General features: G+C 40.8%; 1 protein-coding gene across 2 annotated transcripts in view; it reads left to right on the top strand.

The window, feature by feature from the left end:
• sertad2b (SERTA domain containing 2b) overlaps positions 1–13750 on the top strand; it is a 37330-nt gene extending 23580 nt beyond the window's left edge. For both annotated transcript variants that reach the window (XM_058651334.1, XM_058651333.1), the window contains exon 2: positions 8777–13750. In XM_058651334.1, the coding sequence (XP_058507317.1) occupies positions 8781–9983 (1203 nt within the window). In that variant the 5' untranslated portion in view covers positions 8777–8780 and the 3' untranslated portion in view covers positions 9984–13750. The remainder of the gene's footprint in view (positions 1–8776) is intronic.
• Positions 13751–15653: the final 1903 nt, after the last annotated feature.

A 15653-nucleotide genomic window follows, 5' to 3' on the forward strand; every position in this document is an offset into this window, starting at 1 on the left:
ACTGCAGTAATAAGGCAGATCCTGCCGTAATAAGATGGATACTACTTTTTTGTGGTAGTGATGCTGTGTGTGCATCGTCTGAGGCTGGCGGGAGTGCTCCACCTGCACATGGACACGTTGTGTCGACCCAATTCTGCTCTATTTCTTTGGCAAATTTATTTTTAGATTTAAGTGTGTAAGACAGAAGAGGGGAGGAGACAAAGGAGGAAAAAGTGAGACAACTTTTGTTCGAGAGGTTGACGGATTTTCGCCATTGTTTTTGATTGGAGACGTGCGGAAACACATGGCACTTTTCCATTATACAGTTCTAGCACTGTTCGGCTCAACTCGACCATTAGGGATAGTACCTGGTTCCAAGTGAGCTGAGACAATACTAAAAATGTGACATCAACAGACTGCCAGTCACTGATTGATCAGAGAGTGTCGTCACTGGAAGAGTCACGAGCAGGACGTCCGATAGATGAATCTAAACCAAACAATGCCAAACTTAAAAATCCTTAAAAATCCTGAAATCCACTGCTGAAAGCCGGCTACATGAGTTCAAATCACAACCCGTCCCTCGGTATTTCAGTTATTTTTAATCAACTGATTCTAATGATTCAGTTACACCGAAAACAACTGCTTTGGCTGTCACTAGTTTGTGTGTTTGTGTCACGTAGAAAACAACGCCACGACCCCACCCACCTCGAGGAAGTTCTAGGAAGTATTGATACCAAACCCAAGTAGAGCCGAGTAGTGCCGGAACTGTACAATTCAGAAAGCGGTCAGTAGTATCAGTGTTGGTCCGATATTGGTCAACCACTGGATTGAAAACGGGAAAGAAAAAGACGTCAAGTGTTTAGGAAGTGACTGTATCGCACTGATATTGGTATTGGTAGATACTTGAGGTTGTAATATCGGGCACGAAATGGTGATATTGAGCCGCCCCTATTTTTTATAATAGGCATTAGTAGATTATTATTTACCCAATCATGTACACATCACTTGATAAACGCTGATAACTCACTAAAACAATCATGATTATTGTTGTGTTATAAATATTCTAGCAAATTGTCTATTATTTGTTATTATTTAACTGTTCAATTTCAGAAAATTGGCCAAAAAACATTAGGCATCTTATCTCTGCTATAAGCTACACTGTAAGGCTCAATTACACTCACAGTTTGAAATTGATGCTTTTAGCAAATCTCACTTTTTGACTTCTAGCTACTATTTTGATGGCAATGTGTGGTCGTCGCAAATTAAATCGCAATTTCCGAGATAAACATCTACGTCAGTCGCAGAAAAACTTTGCGCTGTTGGCCTCCACTCTTTGGTTAATCTACCATTTTTCCTGTTTGAGTAACAGGACACTGTAAAGTCACTTTAAATACAGGCACCTGTCAGGTCTCTTGTGTTACTAGTGACTCATAGTGTTTGCTGAACTGGCTGTGCAGTAATGCCGCCGTGCTCCAGGTTGAACACACACACGCTTCACTTTGCACTCGGCCGAACAACAGCACCGTCATAAATCTTAATTTATCGATTATATAATTTATGGTCTCCTTTTGCTCGCCGTCGCTCGAGGTGCCCATCGTTTAGAACCTGAGAGTTTTCTTTAGTATTTTGACCCTGTGAACGAGGGTAAGGCTGGAAATTAGTAATAAAAACCTAAGAGTACGTACCTAATAAAGTGGCAACTGCGTGTAGTTTTGACTGAAAGACGAGTAAAAAAAGGCTTTTACGTGTGATGTATTGGCCCTGACCTTTGCTCTCATTACTCGTACATTAATGAGTGTGTGATGAATTCTTCCTCAGGCATCTTTAAAGGGATAGTTCAGGTTTTTTATGTGTGGTATTGACTCATAATTAGCGCTGAACACACCCCTGTGTGTAAAACCAGTATCAGAGGAAGGAAAACTGATTTTATCTACACCTGTTCAAATGTATACTATCTAAAGAAAATGTTTATCTCGTCATTAGAGAGCCTTTAATGATTGCAAAGTCAAGTTTGTAAACCCCACTATCTTTCATGCACCAAAGTCCATTGAGAAAATCAGTGTTTTTACCTCACAGGGACACAGTAGCTGCTGGTGTACTGCATCTTTGTATGGTAAGTTTGTGTCACTTGGGTAAATCCGAACAAAGGATTTCAAATATTTAAGTCACACAAAAACACATCTGAAATAATGAGCAGAGGCAGTAGGGGATCAACAGCCCATGTTGTACCTTAATGTAAAATTGCTGATTTTCTCCATGGACTTTGGTGCGGGGAAAAGTGAGTGGTTTACAAAGTGACGCAAGCTTTATTTTTCAGTCAGAAAAGGCTATTTAACAGTGAGATAAAGATGTCGTAGACAGATAAGTCTTTTAGTAACTGTTTTCTCAGGTTGTTTCTCTGTGTTTTTACTTTCTTTTGTGAATCAACCACAGGACACAATTCTCTTACCTGATCAAAATCAGGAAGTTTTTCAAGAAACCACCTACTCTTTATTGACGTGGATTCTCCACTTTATGTAGTCCGAACAAACGTGTTTTGTAACCTTTTGCAACCATTATGTAAGAGATTATGGTGAATTCCGTGTCTGATAACAAACTGATGTTGTCATGTGAGCAGTTGTTGGTCACTACGAGGACACACACACACACACACACACACGCTATATTTATTTATTTTTCCATTTAGAAAAATAACCCTCAACTATCTCAACATTTTGTCTGCAATAATTTACATTGATTAAATGATTTAAGTGATTAATCAACAAACAGATGTAGAAGTTAAATGAGTGAGTGTGTTTTTTTTCTTTTGGTTTCTTTGCTCTGCTGTGACAGCAAACAAAAATGTCTTTTTAGTTTCTGTTAATGATTGACATTTTACACAATTCAGTCATTGGCTGCAGTCGTACACTATTGTCGACCTTTTAGCCACTTAAAGAAGAATTTATTTGACCTTTTACTCACTATATTTTCACACCTCAACCCCTCATCTACGCATTAATGTCAACAGCTTAATGATGTCACTTCCATGTATCACATGCTGTGTTTTATTGCACAAAAATGCAAAAGAGCAAGCTGGCAACATGTTATTTTTTTAGCAATTCTTGATGAACAAGCCTGGTTCTGAGACTCTTTTGTGTGCAAGTATTGGGAAAATGTGTTAAAATTGAAATTTTTGGGTGCAGAGCTGTAGAAGTGCAGTAGAAAAAAGAGTAGAAGTGACTGTCGTCACGGTGTAACTGTATCTTTTGGTCGCTGTGCCTGTTTACTGTCGTGGGGTCTGATCAGGCAAATGCTTACAACCCAGTTTCTTCCTCTGGGTTTGTGTCTGGAATGTGTTGACTACTTCTACATTATGCATGTGTGTGTGCGCGCGTGTGCGTGACAGAGACACACGGAGACAAGTAGTGTGAGCGTAACAATGTCGTCCTCATGTGCAGGGTTGGATGAACTGCAGCGTTGAAAGTCATGACTGCGAGCTGCAACTCTACGCTCCCGGGCACATGTGTGCGCTAAAGTGAGCGGCAGTGCAGTTTCTACAGCTGCAGGTTCTGCAGCAGCACCAGTGTAGTGTGAAGTGTGTGTGTGTCTGTGTGTGTGTGTGTCCAGAGAACCTGAAATAGCCTGATGTCGAGGTGAAGGGGGAGGGGAGGAGGGGTGCGACGGCGGATGGTGGATGTGCAGCTCAGGCATGGAAACCAGCGTATCCGGTTACAGGATCATAATATCACTGCAGAGTCCGTCCACTAGCACTGCACTATCGCACAACACTCACACTCTTACACACTACACTACACTACACTACACCAGCTCCTGGAATAATGTGCTCCGTTCACATGTGTGACGTGTGGTCAACAGGCTCACACACACACACACACACACGCACACCCCTTGGCTCAGCCCCTAAATGTAAAACACATGCATGTTTTTACTATGTCTTATTTTATGATTTAGATTCATACTCCTCATCATTAGGCTTGTAATCTCTATTTTCATAATTAATTCATCCATTTTTTTTTTTTTTTTTTTTTAATACTTATTGGTTTCTTTCCTCCATATAATAAATTAGACGCTAATATTGGTTTGTGGACTAGAATAAGGCTGTAACTAATGATTATTTTGTACTTGTTTGGTCCGTAAAATGCCAGAAAATGTTGGCAAAATGTTGATCGGTGTTTACCAAACCTGGAAATGATGATGGTGTTTTGTCTACAAACCGGAAATGACTCAGTTTTATTAATTTCTTTGTTATATGGAGCAAAGAAACCAGAAAATATTCACATTTAGAACCTGAAAAAAGGCTCAAACTGATAAATCTATCATCAAAATAGTTGACGATTAATTTGGTAATCGTTTAATAATTGATAATAATTTTGTATATATTCTTTAATGTGTCAAGCAGATTATTACTTATTTAAGTTTATAATGTGTTCTCAGAGACTTTAAAAATGCTGCTAAATGCACTTAAACTTTGCAATTTCCCTGAAAATTTTAGACAGATCTAAAGCTGCCACAACTAGATGATTAATGACGTCGTCAACAATTTTTTATACAATATTTATCAGTCTGAGTAGTAGTTTTTAATAAATAAAACAAGTTCCTTTAGATTTTTCAGCTTCTTAAGATTTGAAAATCAAAGAAATCATTAAAACTGTGTCATTTTGGTTTGGAGTCAAAACCAGGCGTAATTTTGAGGTTACTAATCAAGAAAATAATCAACAGATTAATTGATTATGAAAATAATTGTGAGTTGCAGCCCTGGATAGATGTATTAATCTGATTTGAGCTGTATTTTTCAACATTTTATGGACCAAACAAACTCACAACGTATCAATGAATTGAGAAAATAATCAAATTATTAATCTATTATGAGTAGAATATATTATTATCAATATTGGTCAGTGTATCACTTGCTGTATTCAGAGGATAGAGATGATGCAGGTTGATGTCAGTGATTAATTACACGCTTTTAAAAGTATTATTCCATTGGAATATTAGAGACACTGGACCTGAAATTATTCTAATCCATTCAGATTAGACTTTACATTAAATACATCTACATAAATGCAAACTTTTCGATTTTGTGTGTGTTTTTTTGGGTTTTTTTTATGTAAGAAACCAGAAAATTGTAAATATTGGGCATATTTTCTTTAGGTTAAACAGAAATTGTCATCTTGTTTCTGTCATTTATATAATAGTGTCGTTGACCTTCAGAGCTGTGTGTAGTTTGATTGTTTGTCTCGACTCTTGACACATGGAGAAGATCTTTTAGGTTTTCAAGGGTCTTAACTGAGATGGTGAACGGCAGCACATGAAGTCACCGTGACCTTGAGTAGAGACCGTGGCTCCATTTTGGAGACCAAGCACTCCTCGTCTCACTTGACTGTTCTTCTTCTCGTGGTGTGTAGATCATATCTAGATGTAGCTCACAGGGCGTGGGACGTCTGTGCGCCTGTGGACAGTCAGTGGAGGGAGGTGATAGTGATAGTGGTGGTGGATGAAAAAGTAAAATGAACAAGAAGAGGTGAAGGGAGAAGGAAAGGGAAGAGGAGGATAATGAAGTGGAATGTAAGGGGTGGGGCAGCTCTGGTATGTTAGTCCTTCTCTCTCTGTGTTTCTGTGTGTGTGTGTGTGTGACTCTAAACACACTGCTATGAGTCAGTGAGTCAGACATGTGCAGCTGCTCCAGCTCTCAATCACACACCCGCAAACTGTTTGAAACCAACTCTGTTGCTCACTCTTTGATTCTCTCTCTCTCTCTCTTTCCGACTCGCCATTTTCCTAGAAAATGTCATAAGCAGCTGAAATGAAACTCATTGGTGATTTGAAATCACAGACATTTTTAGTCCTCGGTGGCATACACCAAAGTAACACTCTTTGTGCTTTCTCGTCTTACCTTTTCCTCCAGAAAAGGAACAGGAAATGCAGACATGTAGCTCTGCAGCTAATGATTATTTTTTATCACGGATGAATCTGCGTGTTATTTCCTCTACTAATGGACCACTTGTTTGGTCAAAAGATGTCCAGAAAATGGTGGAAAAATGTCCAACACTGATAATTTACAGTATTTGTTAGCTGCTGACTCTGAGAATATTAGGAGTTTTTGATCCACCGGCTCAATAATTAGTTTAAATTGGTGCAAAATAAATTGACAGCTAGTTTGATGATCAATTTATCGGTTATGTTTCACTGATACCAGCTGCTTGAATGTTTTCTTTGCTCCTCATCAAGTCTGTAGAAAAACCAGCTAATTTTAGATTACAGTATTTACGTGTTGTTGACCAGCTGCTGCCTTCAAAAAACAAGTCCATATGTGTTATTTTGTGACTGGTGTTTGTAATCATTCACTCACATTTCCCTCAGTGACACAAACTGACCACACGGGGCAGCAGTACACCAGCAGCTCCTGTGTCTTCCATAAGCTAAAAACGCAGATTTTCTCTATGGAGTTTGGTGTTGGAGAATGAACAGTTTACAAACTTTTCCAGTTTCCAGTCAGAAAAAGATACTGCGGACTAAAAGATGGTGGAGATTTATTTAGACGAGCCTTTTGTGAAGTGGTAAAAGTTAGTTTTTTTTTTTTTTCTCTCTCTTCCATGTTTTCAGTGTCAAAGACCCAGGTTTTCAACGTTAGTGTCAGTAACCGCATACAACCAGGCCTTCACCTGGTCGTCCACTTCCTCCTCTCACTTCTCCTCCTCTCCATCTTCCTCCTCTTCCTTCCTGCCCCCCCACACCCAGCACACACCCCGTCCCTCCCTCCCACCTCCTCCTCCCTCTCCTCCTCTCCCCCCCCATCCCATTCTTTGTCATCTCTTTGGGTGAATTCCCAGCTGACTCTGTTTGTCATGGCAACCAACCAGTCGTGGTGACTGGGCTTGCAGCTCATACTTCCTGTGTGTGTGTGTGTGTGTGTGTGTGTGTGTGTGTGTGTGTGTGTGTGTGTGTGTGTGTAGACAGCGACTGACTGCATGAGCCTGTCAGCCTGGATTACAGTCAAACACTGCAGCTCTTTCTTTCTGTCTCTCTTTCTCTCTCTCTTTCTTTCCCAATGATCAGAGAAATACTTGACACACACTCACCACTTTATTAGGTACACCTGTTCAACTGCTCGTTGACGCAGAAACTGCTGATCGTATGAAACTTCCATGCTCCAACATCTCTAGAACAGTCAGAAAAAACATTTTTTGAGACATATCCTTGCTTCTGACTAGGGCTGCCACCAAAAAATCAAGTTTAAACTGATTTTTCCTGACACGCTTTACCTTTTGGAAGGTATTTCGCATTATAGAGCCTGAAAAAAAGGATTTCCTACACAGAATGATGGTTCATGTCCTCAACATGGCATCGTTTTCTAACCAGTGCACTATCCTTTCAGGAGCTCTTTTAGTAATATATATATGTGTCACAGTTATACCAATATCTCTTGCATTATTTATACAAACAACGTCAAAGTCGGCACTGCACACACTGGCGCCCTCAGCAAGTCACCTGCCAAGTTTAAAGCCAAACAAACAAACTCGTGGACAGTTATGTGATGAACAGACCTTGCATTTATAGAACGATAAATGGGTCAAGAAGACATTCACATACACATTCATGGATCTACAACCACGCTGGACCATTGTATAATGACTTCAGACAGTCTCATGTGCTTCTAGGCTGAATATTTAAGGTTCAAATTTGAACTTTTCCCTCCAAGTGCTTTAGACAATGTTAGGTTTCTGGTACAAAGTGACAGCCCTAATACAGTGGGTTTTTGGATGTATGTATGTTCAGAGAATTACTGTGGCATCATCATCATCATCATCATCATGGCTCTCCCTCTTATTCTCCTCCCCACCTGACTCCCATGTAGCTGAATGTGCAATTCTAATAAGGCAGTAGAAGGAGGGGATGTGAGGAGGGGGTTGGGCTTTAAATCTGCCCTATGATCCTGTGGTACAGCAGGGAACGCTGCTGTTACATAACACTGTGTGTGTGTGTGTTCGTTCCAGTGCCGAGCCACAGTTCCATTGCAGCTGCTCTTGGTTTCAGTTGGTCTGTGTTTTATTTAAAAAATAAAAAAATCTAAAGCTGCCGGGCTTCAGTCTGAAAACTTGGCTAATGAATACACAGTGAGTTTGAGGTTCCAGCAGTTTTCATGGGTTTGAATCTACTTGCAGGTGCTCAGTTATCATGTCATATTTTAAGTGTAGAAATTTCACTGACAACTACAAAAAATAACCCATATTTTCATTTTAAGTCATGAGAACATCCAGTGGAGGGGATGTGGAGGTGCTTTGGTCACTCAAAATGAATCCAGTGACTGCTGTAGACGTAATAAACAGTTTTAATGGGTGATTAAGTCGAGCTTCCTTATTCCATGGATATTTGCAATAGTTATGCGTTATGACATAAGAAATTGAACAATAGCTAGGTGCAGGTTTAATTGTGTAAAAACTGCAATTGCATTTTCATTGTTTTCCAGCGACCATAGAAAGCCTAATTAGGGCTGCATTCATTATTACATTTTTTGCATTTTTCAGCTTCTTAAATGTGAATATTTTCTGGTTTCTTGGCTCCATAAAACAAATAAATAATTAGGACTGAATAATTTTGGTTTGTGGACAAAAACAATCTTCAAACAATATCCAGTTTTGGGAAACACTGACCACGGACCAAACAAGTACCTGATTAATTACCTAGATTAACCTAATTTATTCACTTACAATATAGGCAGGTATTTCTCAAATATAGTACTGTATGTCACAATGAGGCACAAATTAAGCTCCTCTCTCCCGGTTCTTGTGTTTTCCAGATATATGTTCGGTAAAGGTGCGAAGCGGAAGCTGGACGAGGATGAAGAGGGGCTGGAAGGCAAAACGCTGGAGGCGTCGGTGGCGGGCGGACCGCTGGGCCTCTGCCCCGAGGGCCTGTCCAAGGTGTCGTATACCCTGCAGCGCCAGACCATCTTCAACATCTCGCTGATGAAGCTGTATAGCCAGCGGCCGCTCGGCGAGCCCAGCCTGGAGCGTCGCGTCCTCATCAACAACATGCTGCGGCGCATCCAGGACGAGCTAAAGCAGGAGGGCTCGCTGCGGCCACTCCTGCTGCCGCCGTCGCCGCCGCCAGACGACCCCATGGACGAGGGGTTCCGCGAGGCCCCGCCTTCCTTTGGGGTTCTGTCAGCAGCGGCGGCACAGGTTTCCCAGCCTTCTGCGTTACTGATGCCGGCAATCGCTCCGCCGCCTTCGCCCCACCCGATGGTGCCTCCCAACTGCCAGGCATCGAGCGGCGCCGAGGCTTACCCCGCCCCCCTGGAGGCCTGCCTCACTCCGGCCTCTTTACTGGAGGAGGACGGCGGGGAGTCCACGTTCTGTGCTCCTTCGCCACCCACTCCTCCTCTCTCTCCTCCCCCGGCGCAAACTCCCTCGTTACCTTCGGCCCTTCTCAGCCAGGTGTCCCTCAGGGTCCCTGCGCCGGCCTTGTCCAACGACGGTTTCCCCTCCACTCTGAGTGACATAGAGTTGGCTCCTCCCACAGCCATAACAAGGACAGCAGCAGCTAATATCACGACCGTGACTACCTCCCCTGCTCCCACGCCACTCACCCGGCCCCCCCTACCCAGAGACAGCAGGACCACCGGCGCTAAACCAGAAGCAGCTGGCGTCTTGCTGCGGCCGGGAGACACACTGCCCCCCGGTGGCCTAGTAGACATTTCCTCCTCCCCTCCTTCCTCCACCTCCCCCTCGGGGTTCCTCTCGGACTTGGCACTGGACGACGTCCTGTTTGCCGACATCGACACGTCCATGTATGACTTTGACCCGTGCACGACGGCGGGCACCGCGGGCGTGACAGCGGGCGGGGGCCTCGCCAAACTGCCGCCGGTGGTGACGACGGATGACCTCCTCAAATCGCTGGCGTCGCCGTACACCGGCTCCGCCCCCCAGGTTTCAGCCAATCAGCCTTTCAAAATCGACCTGACAGAACTGGACCACATCATGGAAGTGCTGGTGGGTTCGTGACTCGCTGCCGGGAAACCCACAGACGATGAAATCCGGTAGAAAACACAGACTGGAACGATGGAATGGAATGTCGTTCTTTTTAATGTTTTATTTTTTAAAAAAAACTTTGTTCAAAGGTCGGTAATTGTAAACATCAATTGTTGATGTCACTTAGTACTACTTTTGACAACTACTACTACTATAACACAAACACTGTGCATGCACTGTGCTCGCCTTTTCCAAAATATGGAAATGAAGTAACTGGGAAACAAAAAAGACACAAAACATGTTTGTATTTCTGTACTTGTGAGGACCTCCACTGACTCCGTTCATTCCCTCCCGAAAAAAAACAACCCTTAATTTAATCCACATCTCAAACCCCTGCAAACCTAAGCCTTAACCCAACAGACGGAAACTGTAAATAGAGACACACACGAGGACGGACGTTCGTCCTCGAATCTGTAGGATTTTATAGTCTTTGTATCCTGGTGAGGACCTTTGACCTCTCACAGGTAGAGAAATACAAGTTATCACACACACACACACACACACACACACACTGAATCCATGGCTTTTAGCAGACGAGTGCCTTTTTTAAAATGACCACTTTTTTAATTCCTGTTTTTTTGTTTTTACAGTATTTTGTTTTCAGCCTATAGCGAGGTCACTCCTCCTTTTCCGTGTTTTCTTTTCTTTTCTTTTTAAATTATTATGTTTATCTGTTCAAAAACTATTAATTATAACGTAATTTCTCACGATCAAATAATAATTATTATTTAATCTTTTATCTTTATTGCAAATGCTATGTTTTTTGTTTTTATTTAAGCAAGCATAGAAAGGGTTTTTACATGAAATGTCAATAGTTTTTACAAGTGTGCTGCGTCACGTATTAGCTCGGATATAATGATATTATTATTATATGATATTATGTATAATTGCGCCCTGGTTTGTTTATTTTTAAAGGTACAGTGTGTAAGATTCTTTACAGTTGCAGTACCGAAGTAGCCTTCATTTTAGCGTCAAAAATATAGTTTTGTCCAAGTTTTTACATGCTGTACCTTTTACTCTTTTTTTTTTAAAAGCTTATTGTTTATGAATGAATTCAGTTCAGGATTTACTCTTTCGTCCCGTTCTCGTCGGCAGGCGTGTGTAACTGTGCTCGCTGCTCTTTTTACATGAGCTCGCTTGTCAGCTGCAGCAGAAGAAGAATTCAAATGAGCTTCACCACACGTGTTTACAAAGGGGAGTCGGACTCAGACGACGGGGAAAGAAGTCCAAACCGAAGCACAATCTATAGCCTCTGTATATGCGATCAAGTCTTGAAAGCCGCCTGGATTTATTTTGATTTTATGGCTGTAGAATTGTCCAAAAAATGTTCAGTGAGTGAGTTCTTCTGCCCACTTTTTCCCCAAAATAACTTTCATTTTCTAGATATTGCAAACGGTCTAGGAGTTACAGTAAAATGAGAAGTACGCATGCCAAATCCTTTCATTGGTAACGGAAGGGTTAAATCCCAATACAGAACAGGGAGGAATTGTAACATCAATACGACGTCGTATTTGTAAGATTTTCTCAAAGAAGAATTGGACATTTGCTTCATTCAGCACGGATTTAGCTTCATACAGTGTTACACACGCCCTGTAAATGCGGAGAATGTTTACCATATGCCAAAAAGTCAAAGTTCGCAACCGTGAAGACAAATTTAAACATTTCAGCTGCAGGAATATTGGTCTGTTCTTGAGTAAGTGAGTAAACACAACCCCGGAGCTAACGCTACAGCTAACTAAACTTGACTAATTTCAGACATTTTATGGACCAAAATGATCGAAAAATACTCGTCAGCCCTAAAAACAACCAAAATCACTACATTTGTTAACGTGTTTATTTTTTTTTCCTTCCCCCAGTTTGGTTAGCAACCTGTTTACAAAGACGTGGGTTAGCAATTGTGCTAAAATCTAAACCTTCTAAGATACTTATTTTAAATGTTAGCTCCAGGCGTCAAGTTACCGATAAAATCGTATTTTTTTACTGGCTTTCTAAATTGCGTTCGTTGACTTTTTGTGCCACATGGGGGCAGCACCAGAGCAATCTAGACATCAGTGTCTAGATTGAAAATTCACCATCGTTGATGTATTGTAAGAGCATTTTATCGCAATTGTTTCTGTCCCTTTTACTAGATTTCAAATTCTTGTGGTTACCGTATTTTCTTCGTAAAGGACCGAAAATATTTGCAGATGGACTTAATAACGTAATAAAATTATCACGTCTGTGTTTACCATCGCAGCCTTTCCTTGGAGTAGAACAGTATGTTGTATGGCGTAATGGTGCGTTCCAGTTTTAGTCGGAAATTTCCAACTCAGAAAGTCAGGGCAACCTCACAAGTACACGTTGAGTTGAGCATAACCTCTTCTTAATGTGCCCGAAAATATTTGCGGATAGAATAGAATACTACGTCATGGTGTGTTCCAGTTGTAGTCGGAAGTCGTAAAAATGTACAAGTCGTACCGTTTTATTCGTGGGATTGTTGCTACGCTGTCCGGTGTGCAAAAATACAGTACGACTTGTACGCCATTTGTGATGTTGCTCTGACTTTCTAAGTTGGAAATCCCCCCCGACTTTTTAACTGGAATGCGATCAACTCGGATGTGACATCACTCCCACTTCCAATGACTTCCGAATTTAAAAAAGAAAAGAAAAGGGAACGTATTGTTACTTCGAGCGAGGACTTCCCAGCCGGCGGCACAGTCTGACTCTTCCTCTCGATTTTGCCGAAACAGTAGCAGCTGGAACGCGATAGTTCGTAAACTGAACGCAAGCCGAGCAGCAGCAGTGACTCGACGTCTTTGTCGACGACTGCATCCTGAGTGCTTTTTGTTTTTCTTTGTCAATGAAGTTATTTATTCGTATTGTTTTTTCCTTTTCTTTTTCTTTTTCTGTGTAAATATATTTATTTTTTTTGGACGTGAAGTGAACATTTTCAGATTGTAAATGCGTGTACAGAATGTGTGGTAGGAGGAATGTACTTCAGATAGGAATGTATATCTGAGTGTGGAATTATGGGGTGGAAGCCATTTTTTTGTACACATAGGTTTTTATTATTATTATTATTATTATCTTGTTTGTTTTTCGTTCATGTTATTGATTTTTATTTTTTTTCCTGTGTGCGTGCGTGTGTTCGTCGTGGCTCGGCGGCCACAAACTTTTTACATTACTTTAGTTTTTTTATTCTATTTTGTTAATTTTTTTCCAGTTTCATTTTTTTTTCACGCAGCAATACTCAAAAAAACAAAACTTCAGATGTCAAAGACTCCAAAGCCTGTCACAGACGCTTCAATGCCAAAAGTTATGTACATAGTATGAACAACATTCGAGCTCCAGAGACCTTTTTCATTTCTTGTTTTTTGTTATTTCGATCAGTGTTTGTTACCGAATCGGTTTTAGCACGCGGTGGAGGCGGCGGCGGCGGCTCGATTCGATTCGCCCTGGGGGGAAAAAGAGACTGATTCCCTCTACGAAGGCTGTATTTTACACAGACCTCAGAGCTGTGCCTTTTTCTATGCAATAGATCACAGAGAGAGAAACTATCAGCTGATCACTGTATTGGCAAACAAACGTGGACTCATACATATGTTCTACGGCCCACGTTTGGATCCCAATGTATACGTGTGTGTATATATAAATATGAGATAAATGGACAGCTGTCTGTGAATTTGAAACAGTCTTACTTTTGTAGTTTTATATATATATATATATAAATATATATATATACAATAAACTGTAAAAAGAGATATGTGTTTTGTGTTCTCTCTTATTTTTGTACATATATGTTATGTTTTTGTTCTGTTAAATTGTGACACTGCAAAAAGAAAAACAATGTTATCAGTAAACATTTTTCTGAGTAGGGACGGTCTAGGTCTAAAATGCTAGTTTAAACCCTGCTTTATGTCGATTTTGTCAATTTAGACGAAAATAGATGATAAAATTCAGTGGACACCAGTGTGATTTACAGCTAGCATCGTCCAATCATCTCAAGGCTTCAGAGCTGTTTTGGTGGTTGTTTTGCAGCTGGAAGACATTTTTAACCACAGAAGTCTCCAGCTGCACTGACTGTGTCCTTCAGGGTCGTCAGGGTCGACCATAGCGACTGCATCAGATTTGATATTTAATATAAAAATATTGGTATCAGCTCTGTTGACTGGCTGTAAATCTCAGCCTGAGTTGTTTTGTTCTCTTCTCTGTTTCTCCTCCCTCCCTCCCTCCCTCACTGGTCTCCAGCGGCTCTGGGCCAACATTTGCCACTGTTTAACAGCCACGGCTCCTGATCCTGATCCGCCAGGCCGGGGGTTATTTCCAGCATTCAGGCCACACAGCTGTGAGGGGACGGGGGACAGTCTGTCTCTATTGGCGCAGGGAGGGAGGGAAAGTTTAGCTCAACTTAGAAACCGCAGAGCTGAGGTCGCCGAGGACAACGCAGACGACGACGACAGCAGCAGCAGCAGAGACACAGAACTCTGCCTTTCTTTCTTTCTCATCAAAACACAACTGTTCTCTCATTGTTCTTTCATAAAAATGTCACATATATCCTTATATTACATCCACGCCTACTTTAGTTTACATTATTTTAACAATATGCTGCTTTATCTCACTGTTAAACAGCCTTTTCTGACTGGAAACTGGAAAACACTCCAACACCAAATCCCATAGAGAAAACCATCGATTTTACAGCACGACACACAGCAGCTGTCAATCCACTGCTTCCTCCATCAGTAACTTCAAATGTGTGAATTTGTGCTTTCTGTGTTCAAGAATCGTTGTTCATATTTACCTCAGTAACACAAACTTAACAAACGACACACTGGTACAACAGCAGCTCCTGTGTTCCCTTTCGCTTAAATCGCCTATTTTCTCAATGGACTTTGATGCAGGAGAGTGAACAGTCTCTAAATGTCAGTTTCCAGCCAAAAGAAAAATCACTGAGTGAAGCCTTGAGCTGTTTATTAATGTATAATGTGCCCCCAGAATGGCAGCCATGTTTTATGGGATGGAAATTGTGATTAATTTGTCCTTTTTAAGAGTTTTATACAACTTAAAAAAAAAAAAACATTTTGTCTTTCATAAGTCTAATTGTAATTGTATATTCAGTGTACGGATGAATGAATGAATTCATTCTGTCAGTTATATAATTCAAAAAAGAGCTCTAAACATATATATGTGTTAAGAATTGTACGTTTAAAGAGAGATATAAGAAAAAAATCCACCTGACACATCTTTTACTGCCTTTTATCACCTTTTCACATCAGTGAAGTTCATCAAAAGTCACTACATTCACATTATATTGTAAACAAAATAAAAAAATCGTTATTTTAATAATAAACCTTTGTTTTTAGGACATATTTCACACAAAAACAGGACTTTATTCTTAAAATTAAAAATTTTCAGACAGAACAGCTGTTTTTCACCCAAGTGGTAAAAATTAGCTTGATAATGGCGCCATCTTGTGGTCAAAAGGCAGTTGTGCAAGGAGGATGCGCGTGTGGACACATCTAATGGAAAGAGAGGATACATTTTAACTGCCTGTATCTCTGTAGTAATAGTAATAATAATAATAATATATATGTAATTATAATATTAATTAATTATTATTGTTTCATGTTGTGTTAGTCAGGGCTGTTTGTCTCTGAGCGCTGACCA

The sequence above is a fragment of the Solea solea genome, chromosome 15 (assembly GCF_958295425.1).
Source record: "Solea solea chromosome 15, fSolSol10.1, whole genome shotgun sequence".
In the NCBI taxonomy this organism is placed as follows: domain Eukaryota; kingdom Metazoa; phylum Chordata; class Actinopteri; order Pleuronectiformes; family Soleidae; genus Solea; species Solea solea.